Source organism: Haliotis rufescens, unplaced genomic scaffold, assembly GCF_023055435.1.
Source record: "Haliotis rufescens isolate VD_foot unplaced genomic scaffold, xgHalRufe1.0.p SCAF_2, whole genome shotgun sequence".
NCBI lineage: Eukaryota > Metazoa > Mollusca > Gastropoda > Lepetellida > Haliotidae > Haliotis > Haliotis rufescens.
This window is the reverse complement of record NW_025963890.1, coordinates 67,773,030-67,797,268: the sequence shown is the minus strand read 5'-3', so window position 1 is coordinate 67,797,268 and position 24,239 is coordinate 67,773,030. Positions and strand designations below refer to the sequence as shown.

At 39.1% G+C, this 24,239-nt stretch overlaps 2 protein-coding genes across 10 annotated transcripts in view; one reads left to right on the top strand and one right to left on the bottom strand.

The window, feature by feature from the left end:
* Window positions 1–2,700: 2,700 nt before the first annotated feature.
* Window positions 2,701–14,781, bottom strand: LOC124134606 (MAP kinase-interacting serine/threonine-protein kinase 1). 3 transcript variants are annotated; one of them, XM_046499532.1, is made up of 7 exons: window positions 14,748–14,781; window positions 10,785–10,888; window positions 5,915–6,101; window positions 5,426–5,782; window positions 5,137–5,285; window positions 4,612–5,015; window positions 2,701–4,362 (listed from the first exon to the last, which is right to left on the bottom strand). In XM_046499532.1, exons 1-7 carry the CDS (start codon window positions 14,764–14,766, stop codon window positions 4,056–4,058), a joined length of 1,527 nt encoding a protein of 508 aa, XP_046355488.1. In that variant the 5' UTR covers window positions 14,767–14,781; the 3' UTR covers window positions 2,701–4,055. The 3 variants fall into 3 exon arrangements, with proteins under 3 accessions (XP_046355488.1, XP_046355489.1, XP_046355490.1); XM_046499533.2 differs by lacking the exons at window positions 10,785–10,888; window positions 14,748–14,781 and adding an exon at window positions 7,928–8,200; XM_046499534.2 differs by lacking the exons at window positions 10,785–10,888; window positions 14,748–14,781 and adding an exon at window positions 7,469–7,613.
* LOC124134605 (calcium homeostasis endoplasmic reticulum protein-like) overlaps window positions 10,881–24,239 on the top strand; it is a 59,647-nt gene continuing 46,288 nt past the window's right edge. For all 7 annotated transcript variants that reach the window (XM_046499531.2, XM_046499530.2, XM_046499528.2 and 4 more), the window contains exon 1: window positions 10,881–11,163. In XM_046499531.2, coding sequence (XP_046355487.2) covers window positions 11,139–11,163 — 25 coding nt within the window. In that variant the 5' untranslated portion in view covers window positions 10,881–11,138. The remainder of the gene's footprint in view (window positions 11,164–24,239) is intronic.

Here is a 24,239-nt window from a genome sequence, read left to right as displayed (position 1 = left end):
CATACAGGCACACCTTGACGTCATACAGGCATACCTAGACGCCATACAGGCATACGTAAGACGCATACAGGCATCTTAATTTAGGCGCCATGAAAATATACCTAAACGTCATACAGGCATACCCAGACGCCATACAGGCATACCTACACGCCATACAGGCATACTTAGACGCCATACAGGCATACCTAGACGCATACAGGCATAACTAGACGTCATAGAGGCATACTTAGACGCCATACAGGCATACCTAGACGCATACAGGCATAACTAGACGTCATAGAGGCATACCTACACGCCATACAGGCATACTTAGACGCCATACAGGCATATTATTTTAGGCGCAATGAGAATATACCTAGATGTCATACAGGCATACCCAGACGCCATACAGGCATACCAACACGCCATACAGGCATACTTAGACGCCATACAGGCATACCTAGACGCATACAGGCCTAAGTAAGACGCCATACAGGCATATTAATTTAGGCGCCATGAGAATATACCTAGACGCCACACAGGCATACTTATAGGCGCCACACGGGTATACTTCGTCATACAGGGTCACCTGACACCGTAGACAGGAAAATTTAGGCTTTTTATACATGTTATATACAGTTTTACTTTACAAGCCTGTGTATCAAATCCCAAATACTGCCATATGTCAACAAGTCTGGTCAAAGCCGCCAACAAATCAAAGTTATTGACCATACAACTCTACACTGTGGAAACATGGAAGAATAGCGGGCGTAAAAATTATTGTTAATTAATACATTCTCCTGCCTAATTTCATTCAGGACGTGGTGCCCCTAAGATCAATGCACACTTTACTTAAAAGATGAGCAGATAAAATACACCTGGTTTCAACAACAAACATTACGATCACATTACAGCATACATAACATTAACCGGGCCACAGGAAAGCGAACGAGAATATTCCAAGCACCTGTCATCAACCGGCGCCCCAGGGTGCGACTTAACCCCCACCATTTACATCCCCGCCCTCCGTCACATCAAGCCAACAGTATGCGAAGATCTGCTCCATCACGGCAGGGTGTTGTCGTAAACACGGGGAATGTGGGGCAAGGCCATCGCACTTCCTCCCTAGAATAAACAAGGTTAGACTAGTCCACAAAGTTGAGAATCCTAGATGGACGAGTCTACTCAACTATATAGGGTGTGAGTATTTGATAAGAAAGAAAATCCGTCGAGTTGGTTAAAAAGATAACACGTTTTGACTCAAAACCAATAGCAAATATTACTAGAGGTAAGCAATTTGTGCCTCCAATGATAGATAAAATGATTTACTGGAAACAAATCACACTCATGTAGTGGTACAAATTATTGGGTTAATTGATTTTATCGTGCGTGCAATGTATCATTGGAAGCTTCCGGAATGGGTCTGTTTACAACAGCCACGTTCGCAATAGCCACGTATATGTTCCACAAGTTTCTAAAACATTGTGGGTTGCTTCACTGGAGAATATGACCATTGTCAAGTGCAGATACAGAATTTTGGAATGACGGGGTGTCTTTTCGAGATTCGTGTTTACCTATTGTGTAATTATGTTGAAAATATCACCAAGTGGGACGTCATAGTGTTGTCATGCATTTTACTTTTAGCTTACCTGATCATCTAGAAACTTTCTGAATGTATAAATTTTAGTATGCCTTTGTGTGTGCGTGTGTGTGCGTGCCAGTTCATTTCAGGCGACATAGTTAAGACCAATGGGCAATCCACTCAGATTTCTGGCCAGTCATTCTATATATCTATATGCATATTGTGTATGTATACCAGAGCTAACTGAGCAAAGACAAGAGTTCAAACACGGCAAAATCATTATTAAAAAAATATGGATTAATCTCAAGTGATTGGACAAAGGTCATAGAACATTAACCATAATCTATCTTCCAAGTGCAGATCCAGCATTTTTAAAAAGGAGGGGTCAAGATATCAAGATCTTCTCGAAGTCAATTTTACTGCCAGCAACATACTACCCCTGTTTTCAGAGTAACAACTTGAAGGCAGTCCGGGATAACATGATCAAAACCGATGTCAATGTACATTTATCTGGCCTTATTGATCAAGGCCTTCCTACAACATAGGATTGTCTCGTGGTGAGGATTGGATCTGGAGACATAAAACCTTGATGCTGAAAGGAAATCATGAAACAAAAACAGACAAGTTGCATTTTTTTGAAAATAGATTTATTTTATGCAAAACTTTCTCAATTAAAAAAAAATGTCGTTTCCAAAAAGAAACTGTACATCCCACCATTCTGCAATGGCCTTAGCATTTTGCCAGTACAATCACACCTTCACTTCATCACAAGCCCCTGTCTGGTGGAACAGGGGATCTCTCTATCATATGGAATTATTTGCACTTTTCATACATTTAAGATGGACATTTCACACCGTGAACAGACTCTCCATTTTTCACTTTTAAGACTTAGCACCCATGGATAACAGTCTAGGATTGTACAGTTCATTGCCGATGAGCCTCCCTCTTGTACAGGTACATAATTTCCACTTAAGTTTTATTTCTTACAGTGTAAAAAATTGCACAGTTTAACTGAAGAGTACTTAAACTCTTAACATTGAGGATTGTTTTCAGGGGTAAAAAGAATGAAAACGAAAATGCAATTTTAACTTTAAAACAAAATTGAGTAATAAAATTATCCTATACATTTTCTACTCATATTTCTCTGTCATATAATCTGCATCAATATAAAACAGTTGATATTTGAAACTTTGGTGAGATAGTTCAGAGGTTGATTGAATTTAATGCGAGATTCCAAGTCCCGAATCACAAGGCACCTCCAGCTTGGTATACACAGAAGCACTGAGTTTGCCATTTATGCTTGTTTGGCATTCAAGTATACAACATCAAATATCACAGTTTCCTTCAGAATCAGCCTCGCGACATTGGACACACCAACTTGTCGAAACTGGAGACAAATTCTGACCTTGCTTCTCTTACAACCGTTCTTTAAAGCATCCATGCTTACAAGACATGATTATGCAAGCCAAATGGCTCTTGTTTGCCCTTCTTAGGACCCTGAGATAGATCTCTGAAATGTCATATTGAGCTAAATGTGTAGAGGTACCATCGAAAAAATGATTTAACTAAATATTACTAAAAGATCCATTTCCTAGTGTATGCTGGTCCACTATCATGCAAGAACCAATTAGTCTTGTAAGCAAGGAGGCAATTCATGATTAATTTGAGAAACATGTCATAGTATTCCCACCATATCTATACCAAAATGCACTGTTCAAATGATAACGGAATGATCCACTTGATTGACAGTGGAATGACAGTAATGTACAATGCACTGTATACACAGACAACATAATGGTGGTGACAGGGTACAGATGATGACGACAATGGTCATGAGAGTTTGGAGTTTATCCACTCCAACAATGAATGATCAATTCGGACATGATTCTGGAACAGTTCACACATATTTTGAATGCTTGGGCTCAGAACCTGGACACTCATTGCAGTTTCTGGATAAGAGTTCATGGTCTCTTGCAACTATCAAAAGCACTATGTCTGCTGCGAGTTTTTTTTTCTTTTTTTTAAATATGAGATCACCCCAACAAATGTAGTTTTCCACAACGTGTCAAAGGTAGCAGAGCCTGAATATCCTGAGTTGTAACAAAACCAGTGAAACGGAAACCCGACATGCACCACAAGGCAGCCTCCATTGCCGAGTTCGATTTCAAAGGCTCAATAAAAAAATACATGCAAATGTGTCAAAAATACAAACATAATAAAACAGGACGTAGACAATGGACGATACACACTGATGATGAAATAATGAACAATGTATGTAAAATGGTAATGATTAAAATACTGAATCTGTGTAACAAGTCTATGCAACATCTCTTCCCAAGAAGATGTATCTTCCCACTCGTTCTTCCTTTCTCTCTCTCTCATTCACCCAACCCGCAAGTTTTGGCTTCCCTCCCCTATTCCCTACGCACCCCAACATGATGAAAGACATGGCGATTGGTCTGACTCGATATTATCTCTATGTAAAACAGTCATTTTATGCCCAACTGCCAGAACTTGGCAACGAGAGGCTGTCAACACTGGTGCTTGATCCGTAGTGTTCCTCGTCGTCACTTTGGCTAGACCGCATCGCCCGCCTCTTGGCCAGACTCGAACCTCCAGGGGGCGAAAGTCTCATGCGAATTTGAATTTGTTCTTCCATTGAGTCACTGTCATCTTCTTCAGTCAGTGACTGACCCACAAAGAATGAGGGTGGGTCTGATATCATCAAGTGTTGTTGCATCATACGGTTGATAGAAATAGCTGCCTCCGCAAAAGATTCCAAATCCTTGGTACTGTTATTTCTGCAAGAAAACAGAATCATAAGCATTATGATAAACATTTAGCATGTGAATAATCAATTACATAGAATATTACATCATATCACATAGATGTATTAGAAATGGGGTTATCATTTTTAAACATATTATGATGACAAAGACTTAACTCTCATCCTTAATTTAAAGACTGCAAGTGATAGATTTATAGATGCTTAAACCACATAATAATTGGGAGAGTGAAATTAATTGAGACAACTTTGTAACACAACATACCTTGTGAGCACATGTGGAGTAGCCAGGGGTGTGGCCGCTGGTGGCTGGCTGACCCATGGATGTTTGAGAACATCAGCAGCTGAGTAACGAGCCCGGGGGTCCCGCACCAACAGATGGCGGATCAAATCCTGAACAGGTTCTGACACCTCACAGAACTCGCTCTCCGGGAAGTCGAACATGCCATCCTGGATGCGAGTGAAGAGCATCTCCTGGCAGTCCTGACAGTACTCGCCCCGCTCCCAGCCACAGTCCTCTCCGCACTGGCCGTAGAACGGAGGGTAGCCGCACAGCATGATGTACAGGATAATGCCCAGGCTCCATAGATCACACTTCTTGTCGTAGGAGAACGACTCGCCCACCCAGGCATCCACCACTTCAGGGGCCATGTATTCAGCTGAACCCACCTGAGGACACAAGCAACACATTTAGAAACGCTGTTATGAGACAAAATACTGTTCTCTTGTAACACCACTCATGCATCTTCAAATATTTTCACAGGTCTTTCTCACATCTATGAATACTTACTGGTGTTAGAAGCTCTGGGGTGCGGACATCAGAATCTCCACTCTTTGGCACTCCGCTTGCCAGGTCAAAATCGCAGATCTTCAATGGAACAACCTCATCCGATTTTTGACAAAGGATATTTTCAGGTTTCAGATCTCTGTGAGCAATTCCTGCAAGAATAAGATGCAAATACCATCAAAACCTGAATTCTCTGAAATTCATGAATGTATAAATCACCATTGTTACTTTACTGAATGAATTAATGTACAAATACATAAATATTAAAAATAATAATAAAGAGTTTCCTTACCTTTGCCATGTAAAAAGTCCAGAGCTTTTGCAATTTCCTTAACGACCAAACTGGCCTCTCGCTCTGAAAGGTGCCCTCTGCTCTCGATGTTGCCCAACAGCGTCCCACCAGCCATCTTGTCAAACACCAGGTAGAAGTGCTCCTCCTCCTCGAAGTATTCCACGAGGTTGAGGATGTGCTCATTCCCGCTGCACATGCTGAAGATCTCAATCTCCTTGAACACCTTGCTCCTCGACAGACAGTGATGCTTCTCAATTATCTTTACGGCATATTCCTTGTTGGAATCTTTGTTGACAAAGGTCTGGACTGAAGCATACGCCCCATGTCCAAGGATCTCACCTGTTGATTTGTACAGGTCTGCAAAGATAATATATAGAATCAGTTACTATCCAAGTAAATAAATGCAATTGTTAATATTACAATGAATAATACATAATTCAACAAATGTTAATTCAGTACGAGATGTGAGGTAAATGATGAGGCACTCACCGTCAAACTTCTTGACAGGAATGTCTGCGGCTCGTCGCTTCTTCTTGCGACTGCCCTTCTGTCTGTTTAGGTGGTTGTTGTTGTCCATGTCCGAGAATACCATCTCCATTTCCATCGTGAGTGCGTTATCCAACATCAGAGAATTCGGTCGGGGTGGACTTGGTCGTGATGTAGATGAACTGTCCAGCTGAAGAGAAAAACAACCTATTAGCATACTGTGTACATTGGAAAACAAGGATGCACAATAGTGACATCTTTGAAATATAAATACAAGACTCAAATAGTAAGTTACATACACACGTCCTGCCTCTATCAGCTTCAAACCCTGCACTGAACTCATTTCTTTCACTTGCCAGTTATCAGCCATGGATTCAGTTTCACAAACTGAAATTCCTGAACTTACCACCACCTTCATACAAAGTGAAATATCAATGACCAATCAGATCGTCAAAGCAAATTGTGACTATCCCTGCAGGGAAATCCCCTTTGGGACTAACCTCCGCCAATCAGAAGCAAGCTATCAGTGGTAGGTGATGACTGGTCTATTTTAAGAGGGGATTTCCTATGACAGCAGAAGCAGCCTGTTGGTGATCATTACACCATATTAGGTTGGATGACAGCCAAGCAGGGTATACAGACACATGACACAGCCTGTAGCTAGCATTACATCCACCAGGGCATGGAACAATGAACACAGTCAGTCATTCAATAAACTAACAGGCCACCTGCCTCAATAATGAGGTGATGCTTCAGTGAACACAGTATTTCTTAATGAGGGTTAGTGCTGAGAGCATTGATGTATTTATGGCCCAGAGAGTATTTAAACAAACAGAAGAGATAATTGACTGCTTGTTAGCGAAAGTGCCTGAACATGTTGACACAAACCTTTGTCTAAAATATCTGCTTGCACAACAACAAACTCCACATCAACAAAATGTAAATTTGTTTAAAAAATAATTTTACTTCGAAAATGTCTTTCATACTCCGCAGGTCAAATAAAAATCTGCCTTATGCTGCAGATATTTCAAGGTTGCTTATTTTAGTTTGTTAATACTAAGACCTAGTCAATCCTCAGACATGTCATTACGCTGCACTTCCTCCTAGCAAGCTAGCCACCACTCACGGAACTTGGCAATATGATCTACACATCCTCTTACACGTAGGTCTATCCTGTTAGGAGTGGACCTGTGCCATACTACGAGCCTTGGGTAACCAGTAACTAACATCAGTCATATTTATCCCGTCTTGTTCAAGCCAAAAGATGACTGATAAGAAATATTACATCAGGGAGAGTCTATCCAAAACCAAAGTTCACAACATATACAAAAACAGTTAACTAGACATGAATCTTGACTTGAATATTAATTGCTAATCTTAGGCCTAATTAAAATTCACTAGATCTAGATCTAATCAGCAACTTGAAAATTTCATGAGTTGACTAAATTACAAATTAGACCATGTGATTTTTGTTTAAATACCTGAAAACTCCACCAAAACTGAATCAAAATAAACCGTAAGGAAGAAAACACTTGATCAAATGTAAAAGTTCCACACCTTGCCTCTTCTTCCCTGGTAGCCTATCTCCCTCAGCTCCGCAGATACCTTCACCAGCTCTTTCCCTTCTATCGCTAGGCCTACCAACCAACATATCCTCTCTATAGCTTGTTCCTGACTGAGCTGATCACTTGCCAGTCAGCAGGTAAATATCTAGCCCTGTCTAAAATTACCATCGGGTTGGGCAATGAATGAGGGGGAAACGAAACCGCCGACTGGGGTTAACCCTGCCTCAGCCGAGCGGAGCTGTTGACATCAAGATCTATTTATAGCTGGCCTACCTCACAATCACTGTGTGGCTGGAGTGCGGGCAAAACAACAACAAAGGAAGCTCGACTCAATCATGACCAAGGTGATTTAGACACCTATAGACTGTTCCCAAAACAACCCGATCGCATGACAGTAACGTTACATTCAGTGACAATGTTTGCAACAAAGATGACATCATTGAATACTTACATTTCTCATAATGAATGATAATTTTTCCAAATAGTCGCTGGTGGTTGAAGCCTCTGCTGACACAGTGCTTTCTGTTTGAATTTCCAAAATATCCTGCCCTGATGATAGGAACAGTAGCCGTGCTTCGATCGACTTTCGTTAAAATGCCTCTCTCCAACGTTCAATTTGCTCAACTGACATTGCCATAACAGCTAGGTGGCTAAAAGCCCAACTTTCCCGATCACTCGCTTTCCTCCATTGTGGTACTGATCCTACACCCTGTGAACGGCTGGCTCAGCCTTATATAGCACAGCCGTGCTACGTGGAGGTTGAGTCACGCCACCTGACCACCAATCAGAAGCCAGACAGTCACCTCAACACTGTTTACATCTACAAACTCGCAGTACTGCTTGCCTAATCACTAGCTCTGAGCTGGGCTCGCCAGGCAAGTGGGTCAACTTTGAGCTGTGGCTAGTCTCATCTAGAATGTGCCGTTACAAGGCTGCACAGCTAGCAAAACACTGATAATAATATGGCTGCCTGCGCTATTATCAGCACGAAAACAAAGAACAGAAGTTCAAATGTGAGACACATGAAGGAGATAATCACTTATTGCAGTTTAATTGACGCTAATCCCCTCCACAAACAGCTAGACTGATATTGACAGAAGTGTTGTTTTTCTTTCAGTGAAGGTCAATTACCCTTAAATACTTTATTGACAACATTCTATTAATCCCTTGGTAACAGCAAAACTAAACTTTCAGTTTTGAAGCCTGTCATAGGCTTAGGTATACAAACATTATTCATTAACATAACACAGGTGCATAAAGGGCAGTTTTGTTCTGAGGATAACCTGTAGTGTGCTTTATGGGTGCAAGGTGGTAGAGCATAAATACTTCTTTTCATATAACTATGGTAGAAATCATGCAAAATCTCTTCAGTAGTTTTTAATTTGTTCCATTTATAAATTAACATTTTCCATACTGATTGTATTAATATATTTTTTCTCAAATCTCCAATTTCACATTATGATTTTCAGGTATCAGTGCAACAAATATACAACTTGAGCAACGCAAAACAGCTATTCATATATTTATAAATGACCACAGTACTTTTCATTCAACAAAAAGCAATTAGATATCTATCTTTATATAAGCTAAATCCCTGTCCTATAAGAAACATTGCATTACCTTTAGTTTAGCCAACAATTAGTTCATGGCCCACAATCTCAAAAGATTTGGTGCCATGCAGAGGACCTTGTTACAAAAGATATTTCTTACTTTGAAAGTTAAATGACAAAAATTTGAATAATAATTATGCTATACATATTTCACTTCAGTAAACAATGATCTATGATATATAAGTATATACGGTAAATCGTCACTAAAATGATACCCAAACTTCTAAAATACAACATAAGCTTAAGGCGATGCTGAGCTAAAGGAATAATTAATGTTTGTTCACCAACATTGTTACAGCCTTTTGAGCATGTCAAGTTTATAAACAAGTTTAGTATACTTTACTATTTGTTAAACTTCAATCCAAATTTCAAGAGGATAAAATCTGCTAAATCATATATAAATATATGAAATACCGAAAATGGCATATAAAATATATGCAGTACATGTTGCGCATAACAAAACAAATATTTGAAGCAGTATTTAACATGTTCAAAATATTAATCCGGTACTCATCCATGATTCCAAACTAAGTTAATTTGCAAGGCAAACTGGCAATATAAGGTGATTTTGTTCAAATATTTGAATAAAACATTTCTTTTTTTAACATTGGATCATTGCATTTAATGCAATAATTAATATGAAACCAAAACTTCTTCCTCTTCCTCATAATATTGGGCCTGCTATCAGTGAAATACAAGTGACCTCTACAAAACCATAACTTTTGCTTTAGACATGGGGCTGAATATCTGCCTCTGATCAGTGATCACATCTAGTTCAATTCCTGCTAATATTAAGACATGGATTTGGAAATTCAATCAATAGCTAAATAACAAAAATAAACAAAAGTAAAGTAAAATGTCTCATAGTTTCACAAATACTATAAAGTGATAATAAAAGTGTGAAAAAGAAATAAGGGAACAGACATGGACAACTAAACTTTCTTTGTCTAAGTTAAGTGAGCCGTAAGTATACACTTTACAATGTTACAGTTTGCAACACATGTTCAATACAGAATAGTCTAGAACCTTATTGATGTTAATCACAGTTGATTTCTGTTAGTCATGGGGCTGTGAGTGTTCAGTAACCACTCACAGTCACTGCCTAAGGCGCTTGCTGATATTTTCCAATTCAAGCATGCATGATCAGGGCAGTGACAATTAGCAATATAGACCTTCAACATGAGGCATTATCTGAGAATTTTGTCCAGATCGAAAGAAATATAAGTATATTACTATATCCTAATTTAGCAAAACACATGACAAACATGAAAACGTTTTCAAACGAAAACAAACAATATAGGTAGTCTAATATATATCGACATAAACATGATAAATGCCACGGTTTGACTCAGAGGCAAATATTATATGCATTCTCATTAATTTATTCATGTTAATTTTATTTTTTCAATTTTAATAATCAGCACCATGACTTTATTGCAGGGGTCGTCTCAAGGACTAATTAAAAAAAAGATCGCAGCTGAACGCGTCGATTCAACGAAGCGTATAAAGCCGATAAGTCGTGCTACAAGTAGCACTATCTCGAGGAATGTTTACATCACATCAAAGTTCCCTAGAACTTTCTGGGACGTTCAAAACAAAGCCGATATTACTTATCCGGTTATATAATAAATAATTTATTGGAATGCATTTGGGGCTTTGTATAATTTAAAAATGGGCTCCGTTGAAAATGACACTTACTTTAGTCATTTCTAAGTTAAAAATCCGGTTGTTTTCCATTACATGCACTCGCATCCCTCCATTATTTTTGCAGACCGCCGCCACAGGAATTCTCAGAAACGAGGCTGCATAAATTAATGAAAAATATCGTTATTACAAATGGGCAAATCTCATAAAGTCACAAGCATTCACAATGGCGGCTATTACGACATCACAGCACTTTGAAGTTAACGAGGTCTCATCTGACCAAACAAGTAAAAAAACAGTGGAAACAGTTTTACCCACAATTCCCGTGAAGGCTTAGACGGAAGTTAGGTTAGCGGCGGACTTGTGGTGTTTTGTTGTGACTAAATCTAAACAAATATCTTAATAAGTATGGATCTTCCCAAGCCCCCAGATGGTAAGTTTATATATAGCTATATTATATGTATTATCTTCACAAGTCTTTCTTTAAAAAAACTCGCTTAGGTACCAGACAGTCAAGATCAGGGAATAATTGTCACCTGTTTTCGTGCTATTTCACATGGTGGCATGCAGTAGTGTGAATCCTTTGGTGTGTTTACAAAGACATCGTCGAATGTTATACTTAGTATATTTTAAAGATGTAAGCTGTCAGTAGATTTACATAGCGAATTTGATCGAACCATATATCAATATTAGGTTAATTGGACATGTCTTTGTCAAGAAGAAGGCAATAGCCTATTAAATTATGTTATGATAAATGATGGTATATAAATGAGTTGGCGTCATCAGCAGATTAGTGTCATAGTGTTAGGTAAGTAACTGGCCCTTCTTAAATCGTTTATGTGTTAAGAAGTTAAAATAGACTTCACCCCTTGAAATGTTTCTATTTGTGGTTATCTGGGTGCAATACACAAGATCAGGCATGTTATAACTGATTAACCATATTGTAGTGACAGAAACTTGAAGACAGGTTCACTATTTTATATTTTCTTATTATGGGTATTATTAATTATTACTTAACTGTTTCTATATAATTTTATAATTCTCCTTTGTGGATGTTTTAGACTTGAAAATTTGGAAGAACGTGATCTCATCAGTTTGCATATTGTGCCTTTTATTAACACGGCAAAATACACATTTTGGTATCACCACTTGGTACCTGGTAGATAATGGAATGTGACAACTGAACTGTTATCAAATGTCATCAGGATCACCTGTAAGTGTTCGTAGATTGAATCACAAACAAGCATATTTGAAGCTGCCCTGGAATTTCCACCTAAACCAAAGCCACATCACTACACTTTGTCAGTAATGATTGAAACTTTGTGACCTATGGCATAGATCCTCCACCTGAGAAGTTGTGGGTGTATTTGAAAGTTGCTAAATATATACCTAATAAACAGCATTCCTGTGCACAATAATAAAGACTGCTAACATCATGCGACTGGTCAACTTCAAAACTTAGGCCTGTATAGTATCTGTATCTGCATTGCTATTGACGCCACGAGTCTGCTTTTTAATCTTTAGACGAAGTGTTGTGATAGAAAGTATCTTAGGTGGAAATTCCATAACAGTTTCCAAAAGCCAAAACATCTGACATGTCCGAAAGATGAAGTTCTTGTGGTAAACAAACAGGTTGATTTATAATGGTTCAGTGGTTGGCGATCATGTAAGATTCAGAGTATTTTTTATGTTCATGATTCAGAAATACAATAGTGAATATCTGTCATTAGGAATGAGAGGAGACAGCTGTTTTCCCGGTCCCTGCCCATAATGATTATCATTCGTACATGTAGTAATAGTTTCAACAGAAGGAAATGTGAGTAGAACCCCAGAAAAACCCCTCCACTATCACTGTTGTAGCACAAGGCAGACTCCTTTGGAATTCAAATACAATGTGTCTGGTGAAGTCACAGTAACATTATAAGTGTCATATATTTACACAGCAGTAGTAGCGGTTGAAAATAACAGTTTTAGTCCACTAGTCCTTATTATAACATTTTGCAAAACCCATAAAAAGGGCAGATTTCTACTATTACTTATGATACCTAAACTATTGGACTAGTGGGGGCGGTCGGGTAGCCTAGTGGTTAAAGCGTTCGCTCCTCACGCCGAAGACCCGGGTTCGATTCCCGACATGGGTACAATATGTGAAGCCCATTTCTGGTGTCCCCCGCCGTGATATTGCTGGAATATCGCTAAAAGCGGCGTAAAACCATACTCACTCACTATTGGACTAGTGCCAATTTCTAACGCTGAGTAGTACTCTTTGAACTGGTGCCTATGCTATGCATTGAATGTTGTAGGGCACGGGTGACCAAGATGCTATGTTTACATGTAGTTGGCAGGTCAGAAACATATGATCTCGGGTTCATATCTGGGTTCACCCTGATTTTGTTTCTAGGTTTGTGAGCACCATGGTCGTGAGTTCACCAGCGGTAGAAATTGGCACTAGTCCTGTAGTCCTTGCCAAACTGCCCAATAGTAAGGTATCATAAGGACTAGTAGAAATTTGCCATTTTTAAGGGTTTTACTATATGTTATCATTATAAGGACCTGTGGACTAAAACTGTTAGTTTCTACCGCTGTTTACAATGGTGCACAATGTGGCATTAAGCCCAGCTCACTCGCTCATTGAATATTCTCTAGGAGTCTCAGATGTAATTGTTTGTTTCCTGCAAACCTCAAAGTCGAAATATTTACCTTGGCCTTGATGCCAAGTAACACATAAACACTAGGGAGAACAGCTTTGAGGGTTGGTTAAATAGCAGCACCAGTTGTGGTTTGAGTCGCTACGTAATAAATATGTTGTAAGTGATTGTGTGCCATTTGATTGGCTAACCAAGCAATTCTGTTTGTTTCCATAAACCCAAAAGTGTGAGGCCACACCACTAATGGATTCTGTTTTCTGATTGGCTAATAATAGAATCCGCCGGCCTTGTGTTGCATTATTGTGTTTAACGATGTCACTGATTTCGTACTGTTGTCGACAGGTTTGTCATAATAATAATAATAATCATAATAATTCTGGTAAATGTATTTATGTATTATTAATATTGACTTCAATACGTTTTTGCATTTATGCAGGTACAAACACAGATTTAAACAGTACATGAATGCACACCAGTTTTTATGTTTTTACCTCCATAAACGCAAAAAAACCACATACTATTACCAGACAAAGAAATGTTTTGATGAATGCCCTACCCTTATTTACCATGGCTTCTGGCAGGAATTTTTCCATGTTGTTTGAATACAAGATTCACCCTGATTATTATGCTTTTTAGTGTGATTTTTTATTTGTCAGCTCCCCCCTTTGCTCATCTATGGGGTTTCACCAAAGTTGTAAACACAGTCATAGTGGCCCAGTTGACATACATTCCTTTTTTTATCTAAAAACAGTGAGAAATGTCCTTGGCCCAATTAAGCTGAACAAATCTCATGGAAAGGGATAAATATAAGAATATAAGAATATTTTCTTTAAAATGAATTCTCCTCATTGGCAACTTGAATTCCAAAGGTCATACCCAAACATTTTTGTCAGTGCCCACGTCACACTTTAAAGAAAACAGACCTGTGAATATTCGGGTTAGAATAGGTCTTCAACAACCCATGCTTGTCTTAAGCAAGTGGTAAGAAGCAACAAGCAGAATAAGGTGGTCAGGCTCGCTGACTTGGTTGAAGCATGTCATCGTGTCCAAATTGCGTTGATTGATGCTCATGATGTCAGACTTGATGATTTTACAAACCGCCATCATATAGCTAAAAAGTTGCTGGGGGTGGCATTAAAGAACAAACGACACCAACTTTAATAAAAATGTCTATACCTGCAGATACTTTGTACATTTTTGCTGTTGAAACATGGTCATCCTGGGATCTGTATTTCTTAGTCTGACACCCCAAAGTGTATAACCCAGGACTAGCAAGGTAGACACCAAGGTACTTCTCTGAGTAAATAGAATCTTGGGTCAAGTAATGCACAGTTTCAATGAAGCTGATTAGCTGTATGACAATACTCACTGTTTGTTGGTCCAAGCATTGTGATTCTTCTTTGTGAGGGGTAAGATAACAAGGTGCCAATTAACATTAAGACCTTCACGCTTTGTGATTATGTTATGATCTGCTGTAAAGCAATAACAACTGCATTGATAGCCCTTTTGTACATGAGTCAGTGTGACAGCTGTGTGATAGGGTGATGTGTGTCAGCCATTGACGAATAAGTTTCAGGGCGTACCTAGGTAAATCGACACATACCAAAGATGTGACTGATTTTAATACTTTTGGAATGATATAGAAAGTGACAAATCTTTCAGTATCTAGGTGCATTTAATAATGATGGTGTGATCATATTGATTATTTTTGCCAAGTTGCAAACAAGACTTCATGTGTAGTCTGCCAATTGGTCTCTTTTATAATATATATGATTGATTGAAGTTTCACAATTTGAAGTCATTGAGTGTATACTATTGTTGATAAATGCAGTAATTTCAGTAAATACAGCTACTAGTCAGCAGTGAGCTGGTCACGAATCTGAGACTGTTCAAAAGTTGTAACATATTTTAATCATAAAACCTTATCATACTTATATATTGAGGTCAAGGGATCCTTGTCTTAAATGTAATGTTAAAAGTTAAATTCATGGGGCCTCCTAGATTCAAAATACTATAGCAGGAACCTGAAGGTAAACAAATTCCCCAGAATGTTCGGTTCTCAGCGATGAAGAGGGATTTTCAAATCTTTTTGTCTGCTGTATTTATTTTGCTATTACTGTGTCAAAAGGTAAGCTGTCAGATACTTAATAGCATAGGGTACCTATTTCCTATGATGGGGGACAAGTGTGGTATAAGTGGATAAAAGGTTCACTTGTCATGCCAAAGGCCTGGGTTCGATTCCCCATGGGCACATTTTTTAAAACCCATTTATAGAAATAGCTATTGTCCATTTTGTTACATGTTCATAATTAAAAGTTACGATACAATTAAGGAGCTGATTATAAATGGTTTGGTTATTTCTTTTCAGATGAATAATGTATTAAACATAGGTTAATATCTTTTCACTTTGTTTTCTCTGCGCTTTGTAATCCTGAAGTATATGCAAACTAAATGGTAGCCATCTTGGAAAAATGGCCACTTTTTACATTCCTTAAACAGCCATATCTCAAAAGGTGTTTGACATAATTTAAAAAAGAAAAGTGTTCTTTTTATTCATATTTACATGAACTAAAAGTAGATGTATAAACCTGAATAAAATAATGTATGTTCAAAATGAGCCTGACCCCCTTAGTACTAGGACAGTGTAAACCCACGTCACTCACTCACCCTACCATATGGTGCCCAGGAACCCATGCTAGCCAGAAAAGAGGGCAGAAATGATGATTGGTTAGTTTCAATATCTGTCACCTGGCTCATTATCATAATTAAACTCTTCCTACCAGCCTCTGATTATTTACAGAACACTATTATATTGTTGGAATGGTGATAGGTGTAGCATAAAACAAGACTCACTCTTTTATTCTCACCATATTCATCAACTGATGGGCACTAGTTCTGGAGTAATTGTCAGTGAGCATAGTCAGCACCACATCAGCCTTCTAAGTTGCGTTTTTGGGAGGGAGCCAAGCGATCCTAACATGAATATTTTAGGAGCCAACAGATATCTTAAGTAGATATTGTCACCAGTTATGTTGACTTTTAGCCGTAGTTTTAGGTAGCCAGTGGCAAGCAGGAGATAACTTTAGGTCGCCAACCATCGATTTAAGTTGCATTTGGCCACCTATATGGTCACTACTTAGAGGGCTGCACATGTTTGTTTTAATTCACTTGACATCTTGTGATAATACTGAACCAGTACTAGTACTGCTCAAAGAGGTTTTGAGCCCAATCGACTTTCACTATTGTGAGTGAGTGTGGGTTGATTCTATATTGAACAGTATTTCAGTTATGTCTATGGATGGGTGTTGGAGGTTTAAAGTGTATCACAATATTTTGCAAAGCACAAGGCCGTATTGCGATACGTATCTCGATATATTGTATAAGTCTAAATTTTGAATTCAGAAAAAATCTGATACATTAAGGAATGAACTGAAGTTCCTAAATGGAACAAAACAAGATGCTGGTACAACATAATGTTTACTCAGTCAATAAATACGCAGTTATCTTGGGGCCCCAGATGCTCGCACCTGGGCAGCGGAGGCATTTGGCAAGTATACATTAAACACATGATACCAATTCCAATTATAAATCACCCAATATATCGAGCATGAAAAAATGATATTGTGGTACATATCTTTGAAAGAATAAACCTCAACTTACTGTCAACCGGTAATACCCCACACCCTTAGTTATATCACAGTGTGTAAGCTCAATGTCAGAGGAAAGGGTTGAGTGATGCAGGTCATACTGTTTTACCACTTTCATAAAAATAACACTTTCCAACCTCACTTACAGTTCATTGTTCACAAGTATATCTTTGTACAATAGAACCTAAATGATAGCATTTCATGGCACAGTTCAGACAAAGAATCGAAGTGTTTTATTGTATCCGATGTGTTTGTGTTATAAAACAGATGGTGTGAATATCATTGTGTAAACTTGGTAAACACAGTAACGTTTATTTGTTTATTTATTGTTACTTACATCAGCATCCTTTTCACAAGGTTATTGTGTTCAGTTATGAGCTCTTTGTTAGATGGGCTTACAATGCTTATTCAACTGAATAATGTTTCAGGAAGGCTTCAAAATAGTGGTTTAAGCCGTAGACTGTCCTATGTATATTGACAATCCTCATATATGCATTTTTTTGTGTGTTTATGTGTTATTGTGAATACAGGTTTATCTTGATTCTGTTTACCAGTTGTTCATATAAAAATGGAGAAAAATGTAGACCATGTGAGTCACTTGGATGTCCCGTGACAACAAGGCTGTTTGTCAGTTTTCCACCTGTTGGTTTCCAACATACTTGCAACATAGGAAATGCCTGCACTTAGTGACTCACAGGTTCCTGCTTATCTCTCATGGGTACATTGTACTTTGTCATAGTTCAGTCTTCTTTTTAGCAGTCTTCTTGTTTGTTTCATGACCCACAAAATTAATTAGCAGTGTCACTGTCAGCATTTTTATAAAAATAATAATTGCAGGCTATCTGGTTTTCCTGTAACCCGTTAAGATCCGGGGTAGAATAGGTCTTCAGCAACCCATGCTTGCTGTGAAAGCGAACTATGCTTGTCGTAAGAGGTGATTAACGGGATCGGGCAGTCAGGCTCGCTGACTTGGTTGATGCATGTCATCGTGTCCCAACTGCATGGATCGATGCTCATGCAGCAATAGAAACTAACACTTTTAGTCCACTAGTCCTTATGATAACAACATCTAACAAAACCCCTAATGTGAAAATGGCAAATTTCTAATCGTCCTTATGATACCTTAACTATTGGGCAGTTTGGCAAGGACTACAGGACTAGTGTCAATTTATATCGCTGTCATGTCAATCACTGGATTGTCTGGTCCAGACTCAATTATTTTTCGGAATGCCGTCATATAGCTCGAATATTGCTGAGAGCGGCGTTAAATAAACAAACAAACAAATCATATTTCCTGCATATTATGCGGAATATGTTCCTTCTCTGCATAAAGTCAACTGCAGACGTTCTGAACTTCCTTATAGATAAAAATCCGTGTAATTGTTTTGTGAAGTTCAACTTGACATGAGACCCGTGTAGATCTGGGGTAGAATGGGTCTTCAGCAACCCATGCTTGCTGTAAAAGGCGACTATGCTTGTCGTAAGAGGCGACTAACAGGATCAGGTGGTCAGGCTCGCTGACTTGGTTGATGCATGTCATTGGTCCCAATTGCGTGGATCGATGCTCATGATATTAATCACTGGATTGTCTGGTCCAGCCTCGATTATTTACAGACTGCTGTCATATAGCTTGAACATAGCTGAGTGGGGCGTTAAACCACAAACAACTAACCTTGCCATGATTACTGAATATTTTCTTAGTTTCAAGGACAAAAGGGAAACTTTGGTTATTTGATTTTTATTTTGTACATTAATCACTGTTAAGGGTTGATTTGTGGGTCTGTTCAATTTTAATAGGTCACCTGTGAATGGAGGTAGTTTTAGATGGAAAGGTAAATGTAAACTACTTTTTAAATATTCAAGATTAAAAAACCCAAACATTTTCTGTTTCTCAAAGTATGTCAAGATTTTTCTGTTTTTACTTATGTCTACCTTTCCTCCCTTCCTGCATATATTGGGAAAATAAAGGACCAGAGTCCCTTTATACCTGGTGTTAGAGCTGACATACTGTTGGGTTAGTGCAATGGATGGCCACTACCTTACATGTTGTCTGGGTTAGAATTGGTCCTCAGCATGCCTTACTAGTTGTATGAGGCTACTTGTAGTCAGCCTTGGGGACTCGGTTGATTGTGTTTCATTATGCCCCAATGGCATGGACCGATACTCGTAATATCAATCACTGTGTTGTTTGGTCCCAGCTCAATTTTCTAAACAGGCTGCCATCATATATAGCTGGAACATTGCTAATTGTGGCCTTAAACAACAAACAAACTTAAATGAGGATTGGGTGTGGACAATGTGGGCCCCAAGGTTGTGTTGAAGTACACGGAAGTGGCAAGTGCTTCATCATTGAGTTACATATTATTTACAGGCTCTAGTGAAATAGCTAGACTATTGCTGACAGTGGTATAAGAAGCTCGCTCACTCACTCACTCACTCACTCACTCACTCACTCACTCACTCACTCACTCACTCACTCACTCACTCACTCACTCACTCACTCACTCACTCACTCACTCACTCACTCACTCACTCACTCACCCACCCACCCACCCACTCACTCACTCACTCACTCTGCCATTAAACGTAGCTTGTCAGCCCCTTGATGGAGTCGTATCTACTGACAGAGCAGTGGAGGTAAGAGACTGATAAGACAATTTCAGCCTGGGTAGGGCATTACGTGATTCCACCTGAGGCTGAAGCAATTCACTGCAAGTTTGTCAATTTATGGTCACTCTATGTCCAGTGCCCTCAGGGAAGAGCAGGAACATCAATATTATGATGGTTATGGAAAGGAGGTAACCCTACACATGTGATGATGTATTTAATTCGAAACTGCTTGCAACTATTATGGCACTACACGGCTCATTGTTACACTAAAGATATGGCATTACCGTATAACTGGATACATAAAAGCATCAAAATGCAAGCTCTAGGTTGTCAGAAAATGTGTCAATTTTATACACCAGGGGTCCGGAAAATTTTAAATCCCAATCGGACATTTGCATTTAGGCCACGCCCCCTTCAAATGGTGTATTTTCGTATAACTTTTCACACACATTAATAGTTGTTAGGTATGGTGTTCCCTCGTTATTGCGCGCTTCGGTTATTGTGCGCTTTGGTTATTGCGCACTTCGGTTATAGCGCGCGTTAAAGCATGGCTCCCAAAATTTACCAACATTTTTAATAAACTCAAGTTTTCCAATCACACGATATTTTCCCCCATCTAAAAAAAAAACCATTATCAGCTGATCACCGCGAACACGTAACACCAGAAATACTAGTATAATATACACTCTCTTTTCAATCAATTCCAATAGTGCTTTCTGCCCAAAATGTACTGACAAGCACACATTGAATATTGTATGATAATAGAGCTCTGCAAACAACTCTACAAGTTGTACTCAATAACTGTACATACATGATCCTTTCAAACTGCAATCCCCGGGTTTTGCCTTGACGTACAGAAGTGGGTCCAGAGAACCCTAATAATTAATTGTAAGGGTCCTTGCAGGCAATATGAGGGTTGTGTAAAGTCATGTGATTATGTAATGTGCAGGACATTTAGCTAATCACTTTAGAGCCTGGAATGGATCAGTGATCATGTGGACAGTGGTCATCTGATGGAGGAAATGACAGACTGTGCTGTAGGTACTATGAAAATAATTGTGGTTGGTTGGTTGGTTTGTTGTTTTACGCCGCACTCAGCAATATTCCATCTATATGACGGCGGTCTGTAAACAATCGAGTCTGGACCAGACAATCCAGTGATTAATATCATGAGCATCGATCCACGCAATTGGGATCGATGACATGCATCAACCAAGTCAGCGAGTCTGACCACCAGATCCCGTTAATCGCCTTTTACGACAAGCGTAGTCACCTTTTACGGCAAGCATGGGTTGCTGAAGACCTATTCTACCCCGGAATCTTCACGGGTCGAAAATAATTGTGCATCACTTGGGACGCAGTATATATTTTTCTGCGTCCATTCTCTACATTTGTGCGTACTGGAGGCGCATTTGTGCGTCACGTAAAACCCTGAATCCAACATAGACTGAAAAAGAATTACTTTATCAACCGTTACATTATCTGGTGATTATTGTGATTTGATACCTCTAATCAATCAATCTATCAGAGTTCCAAACTCACGGCAGCAACGTACGTCACAGCTCCCCGAAACTGTGACCTAGTAAAGATAATGAACACCGAGTATGGATGTGGCTTTGACGCGCGATGTGGGATGATGACACAATGGTTTGTCCCAGCCCAGACATATCACAGTGTTTACAGGTGTCAGTAATATGTGCAATGCGATAAGACTTAATCAGTATATTATAGGTTATCTGAAGCAGACAGCCATCTCATTGTTATTGTTGTCTACCGAGTTTCAGATCAATGTTCTCGGATGTCCATAACAACATCGGGTGATGTGCTTATCTCATAGCTGGAGATGTCATTGTATACTTGATATTGATGTATTAGTAAATTTTTAATATTAATCCTATTTCAATACAAATTTATGAATGTTGATACTAAATTAACTATTCACTTCAGAAACATTTACATCAATAAGATAACCATGGTTAAAGTTTGAACATTAAAACGGATCAGTCCAGTTTATATTTAGCATTAGATTGCAGGTCTACATCAGTGATTTTTGTCTTTGCACATACAATTTCCAGTCAATGACACCCCTGCTGATAACCTTCATCAAGTCATGATCAACAGGATTTAGAATGTATTTGTGTTGATATCTTTGTTGAAGGAACTAACCTAATTGCAAGAGCACTTTTTGAGTGAGTGAGCGAGTTTGGTTTTATGCTACTCTTTGCAATTTTCCAGCTATATTACAGCAAGAGACACCAGAAATGGGCTTAACACATTGTACCCATGTTGGGATTCGAACCTGGGGCTTTTGCATGACAAGAGAACACTTTTTCCACTTGGCTACCCCACCGCCCCATACTTTGTGAAGGTGCACTTAGAGTGACGTTAGCATGATTAGAGCTGCAAGTTATAGGCATAATTCTGTTGAAAGAATGGATCACTGTCAGTTATGCTTAGATAATATTCGCAAGAATAGGCTGTGAAAGGTCTCAAGATATATAATACAGTTATTGCAGTGTAAAGAGACAATCCCCACACGACAGTAAATGACTAGAATTTGAGAGTTGTCTTGAACATGTTGAAAATGCCTTGAATTGGAGATTCTTCTTGAATATGTTGAAAAGGCCTCACATCGAAAGCTTTACCTTGGAAAGTCCTTTAATTTTGAGGATTGTCTTGAAACAATCTTGAATTTTAGGATCGCCTTGAGAAGCCCCTTGCATTTTGAGGTTAATCTTGAAAAGGTCTTGAATCATATGAATTGTGAAGTTTTGTCTTCAAAAGGCCTTGAAGTTAATCTTGTAAGGCCTTGAATCTTGAAAGTACTTTTGAAGCCTTGAATTATGACAAAGTGGATTGAAAAATCTTCAATTTTTGTACTGCAGATAACTGCAGATAACTACGGACTGGTGAATTGTTCATTGAATAAAAGATGACATATCGCTTTCTCAAATTATGCAAAAGTGAGAAGTTTTGAAGGATCATTGACATTAATGTTCAGTTAAAGTACTCTGTCTGTAGCCTGACATTTTGAAATAAATATGATTAAGATTATGGTGTTTAGTTGGCAAAGCAATTTACATTGTGATGACAAACCTGCCCTGGGCCTGGTTGAAGTATTTACCACGCTGAGCACCAGGTTTCATACTCAATATGGGTAAAATATGTTGAGACACTTTCTGGTGTCCAATGCAGGGATGTTTGTGGAATATTGCAAAAGAAGATTAAAAGCATCTGCATCCCTCACTCACTCAGCAGCCTCGGATGTTTCTCGACCCTGGACCATGACTATACAAGGAGTACTTCAGCACAACGGTACCTGAGCTGCTTCGTGTTGTGTAACAGATCGTGAAGCACAGCTTAGTGGGAGGCAAAGAGGATTTCTACCAGACAGTCAATGTCTCTTTTTACGTCTCCAGCTAAATGTCACAGTGCCACACCCTAAGAAAGCTATCAGACATTTGGGGAAGAGAAATCAAATAATTAAAGATGTGAATTGATTTGTGAATTATTTGTTGTATAACCTCATTCGACTAATGTCATGACATGGCATGACCCAATCAAGCATTGGCCCAATACATCAAACTTCAGTCTTCAGTGTTTTTTTCCAGACTTGGGGCAGTCGGGTAGCCTAGTAGTTAAAGCGTTCGCTCCTCATGCCGAAGACCCGGGTTCGATTCCCAACATGGGTACAATGTGTGAAGCCCATTTCTGGTGTCCCCCGCCGTGATATTGCTGGAATATTGCTAAAAGCGGCGTAAAACCATACTCACTCACTCACTCCAGGGGGGCGGTCGGGTAGCCTAGTGGTTAAAGCGTTCGCTTGTCACGCCGAAGACCCGGGTTCCAATTCCTGACATGGGTACAATGTGTGAGGCCCATTTGTGGTGTCCCCCTGCCGTGATATTGCTGGAATATTGCTTAAAGCAGCGTAAAACCATACTCACTCACTCACTCACTCACTCCTTCCAGACTTGGTAGCGTGGGGCCTCTTTTGGGGTTATAAAACAGGAAACCAGTACCTCATGCTACCACTTTTACCAGATGGCACTGATCACTTTTTGCAGATTAGTGTAAAAGATACATCTAACTCTTTCAGGTGATGACATTATTGTGGATGCATTATACAAAATGCATTTCATTTTGGATCCAAAATGCATTTCATTTTGGATCCAAAATGCATTTTATTGTGGATCCAAAATGCATTTTGCCTTTTACATATGCTTGTGAATCAAGGGTTGCACCTTTTTCAAAGCCTAGTGGTCATTTCTTCCAGTCCAGGACTTGATCTGTTGTAATTAGTGCAATGTGTGAAACTGAAATAGTGTTTCGATGTACAAATTGTGCTGTCACGCATGCAATCCTTGTTAATTAATATTGTTGGACATATCTTTCATGTCTTGATCTTGTCAGGAAATATGCTTAATGCCTTTAGTCAGTTTCCAAGGACGCCAAAGACTCCAAGAACATTGTGTGAGAAGGTTCCGTGTGGCGGCGGCGCTAAGACCCACATTGACATGATAGGATTTGGGGGAACCGTTTATCATGTTTAAAGTAATCTCATTAATTGCTTGCCGGTACAACTCCGAGGCCTCACACCACCA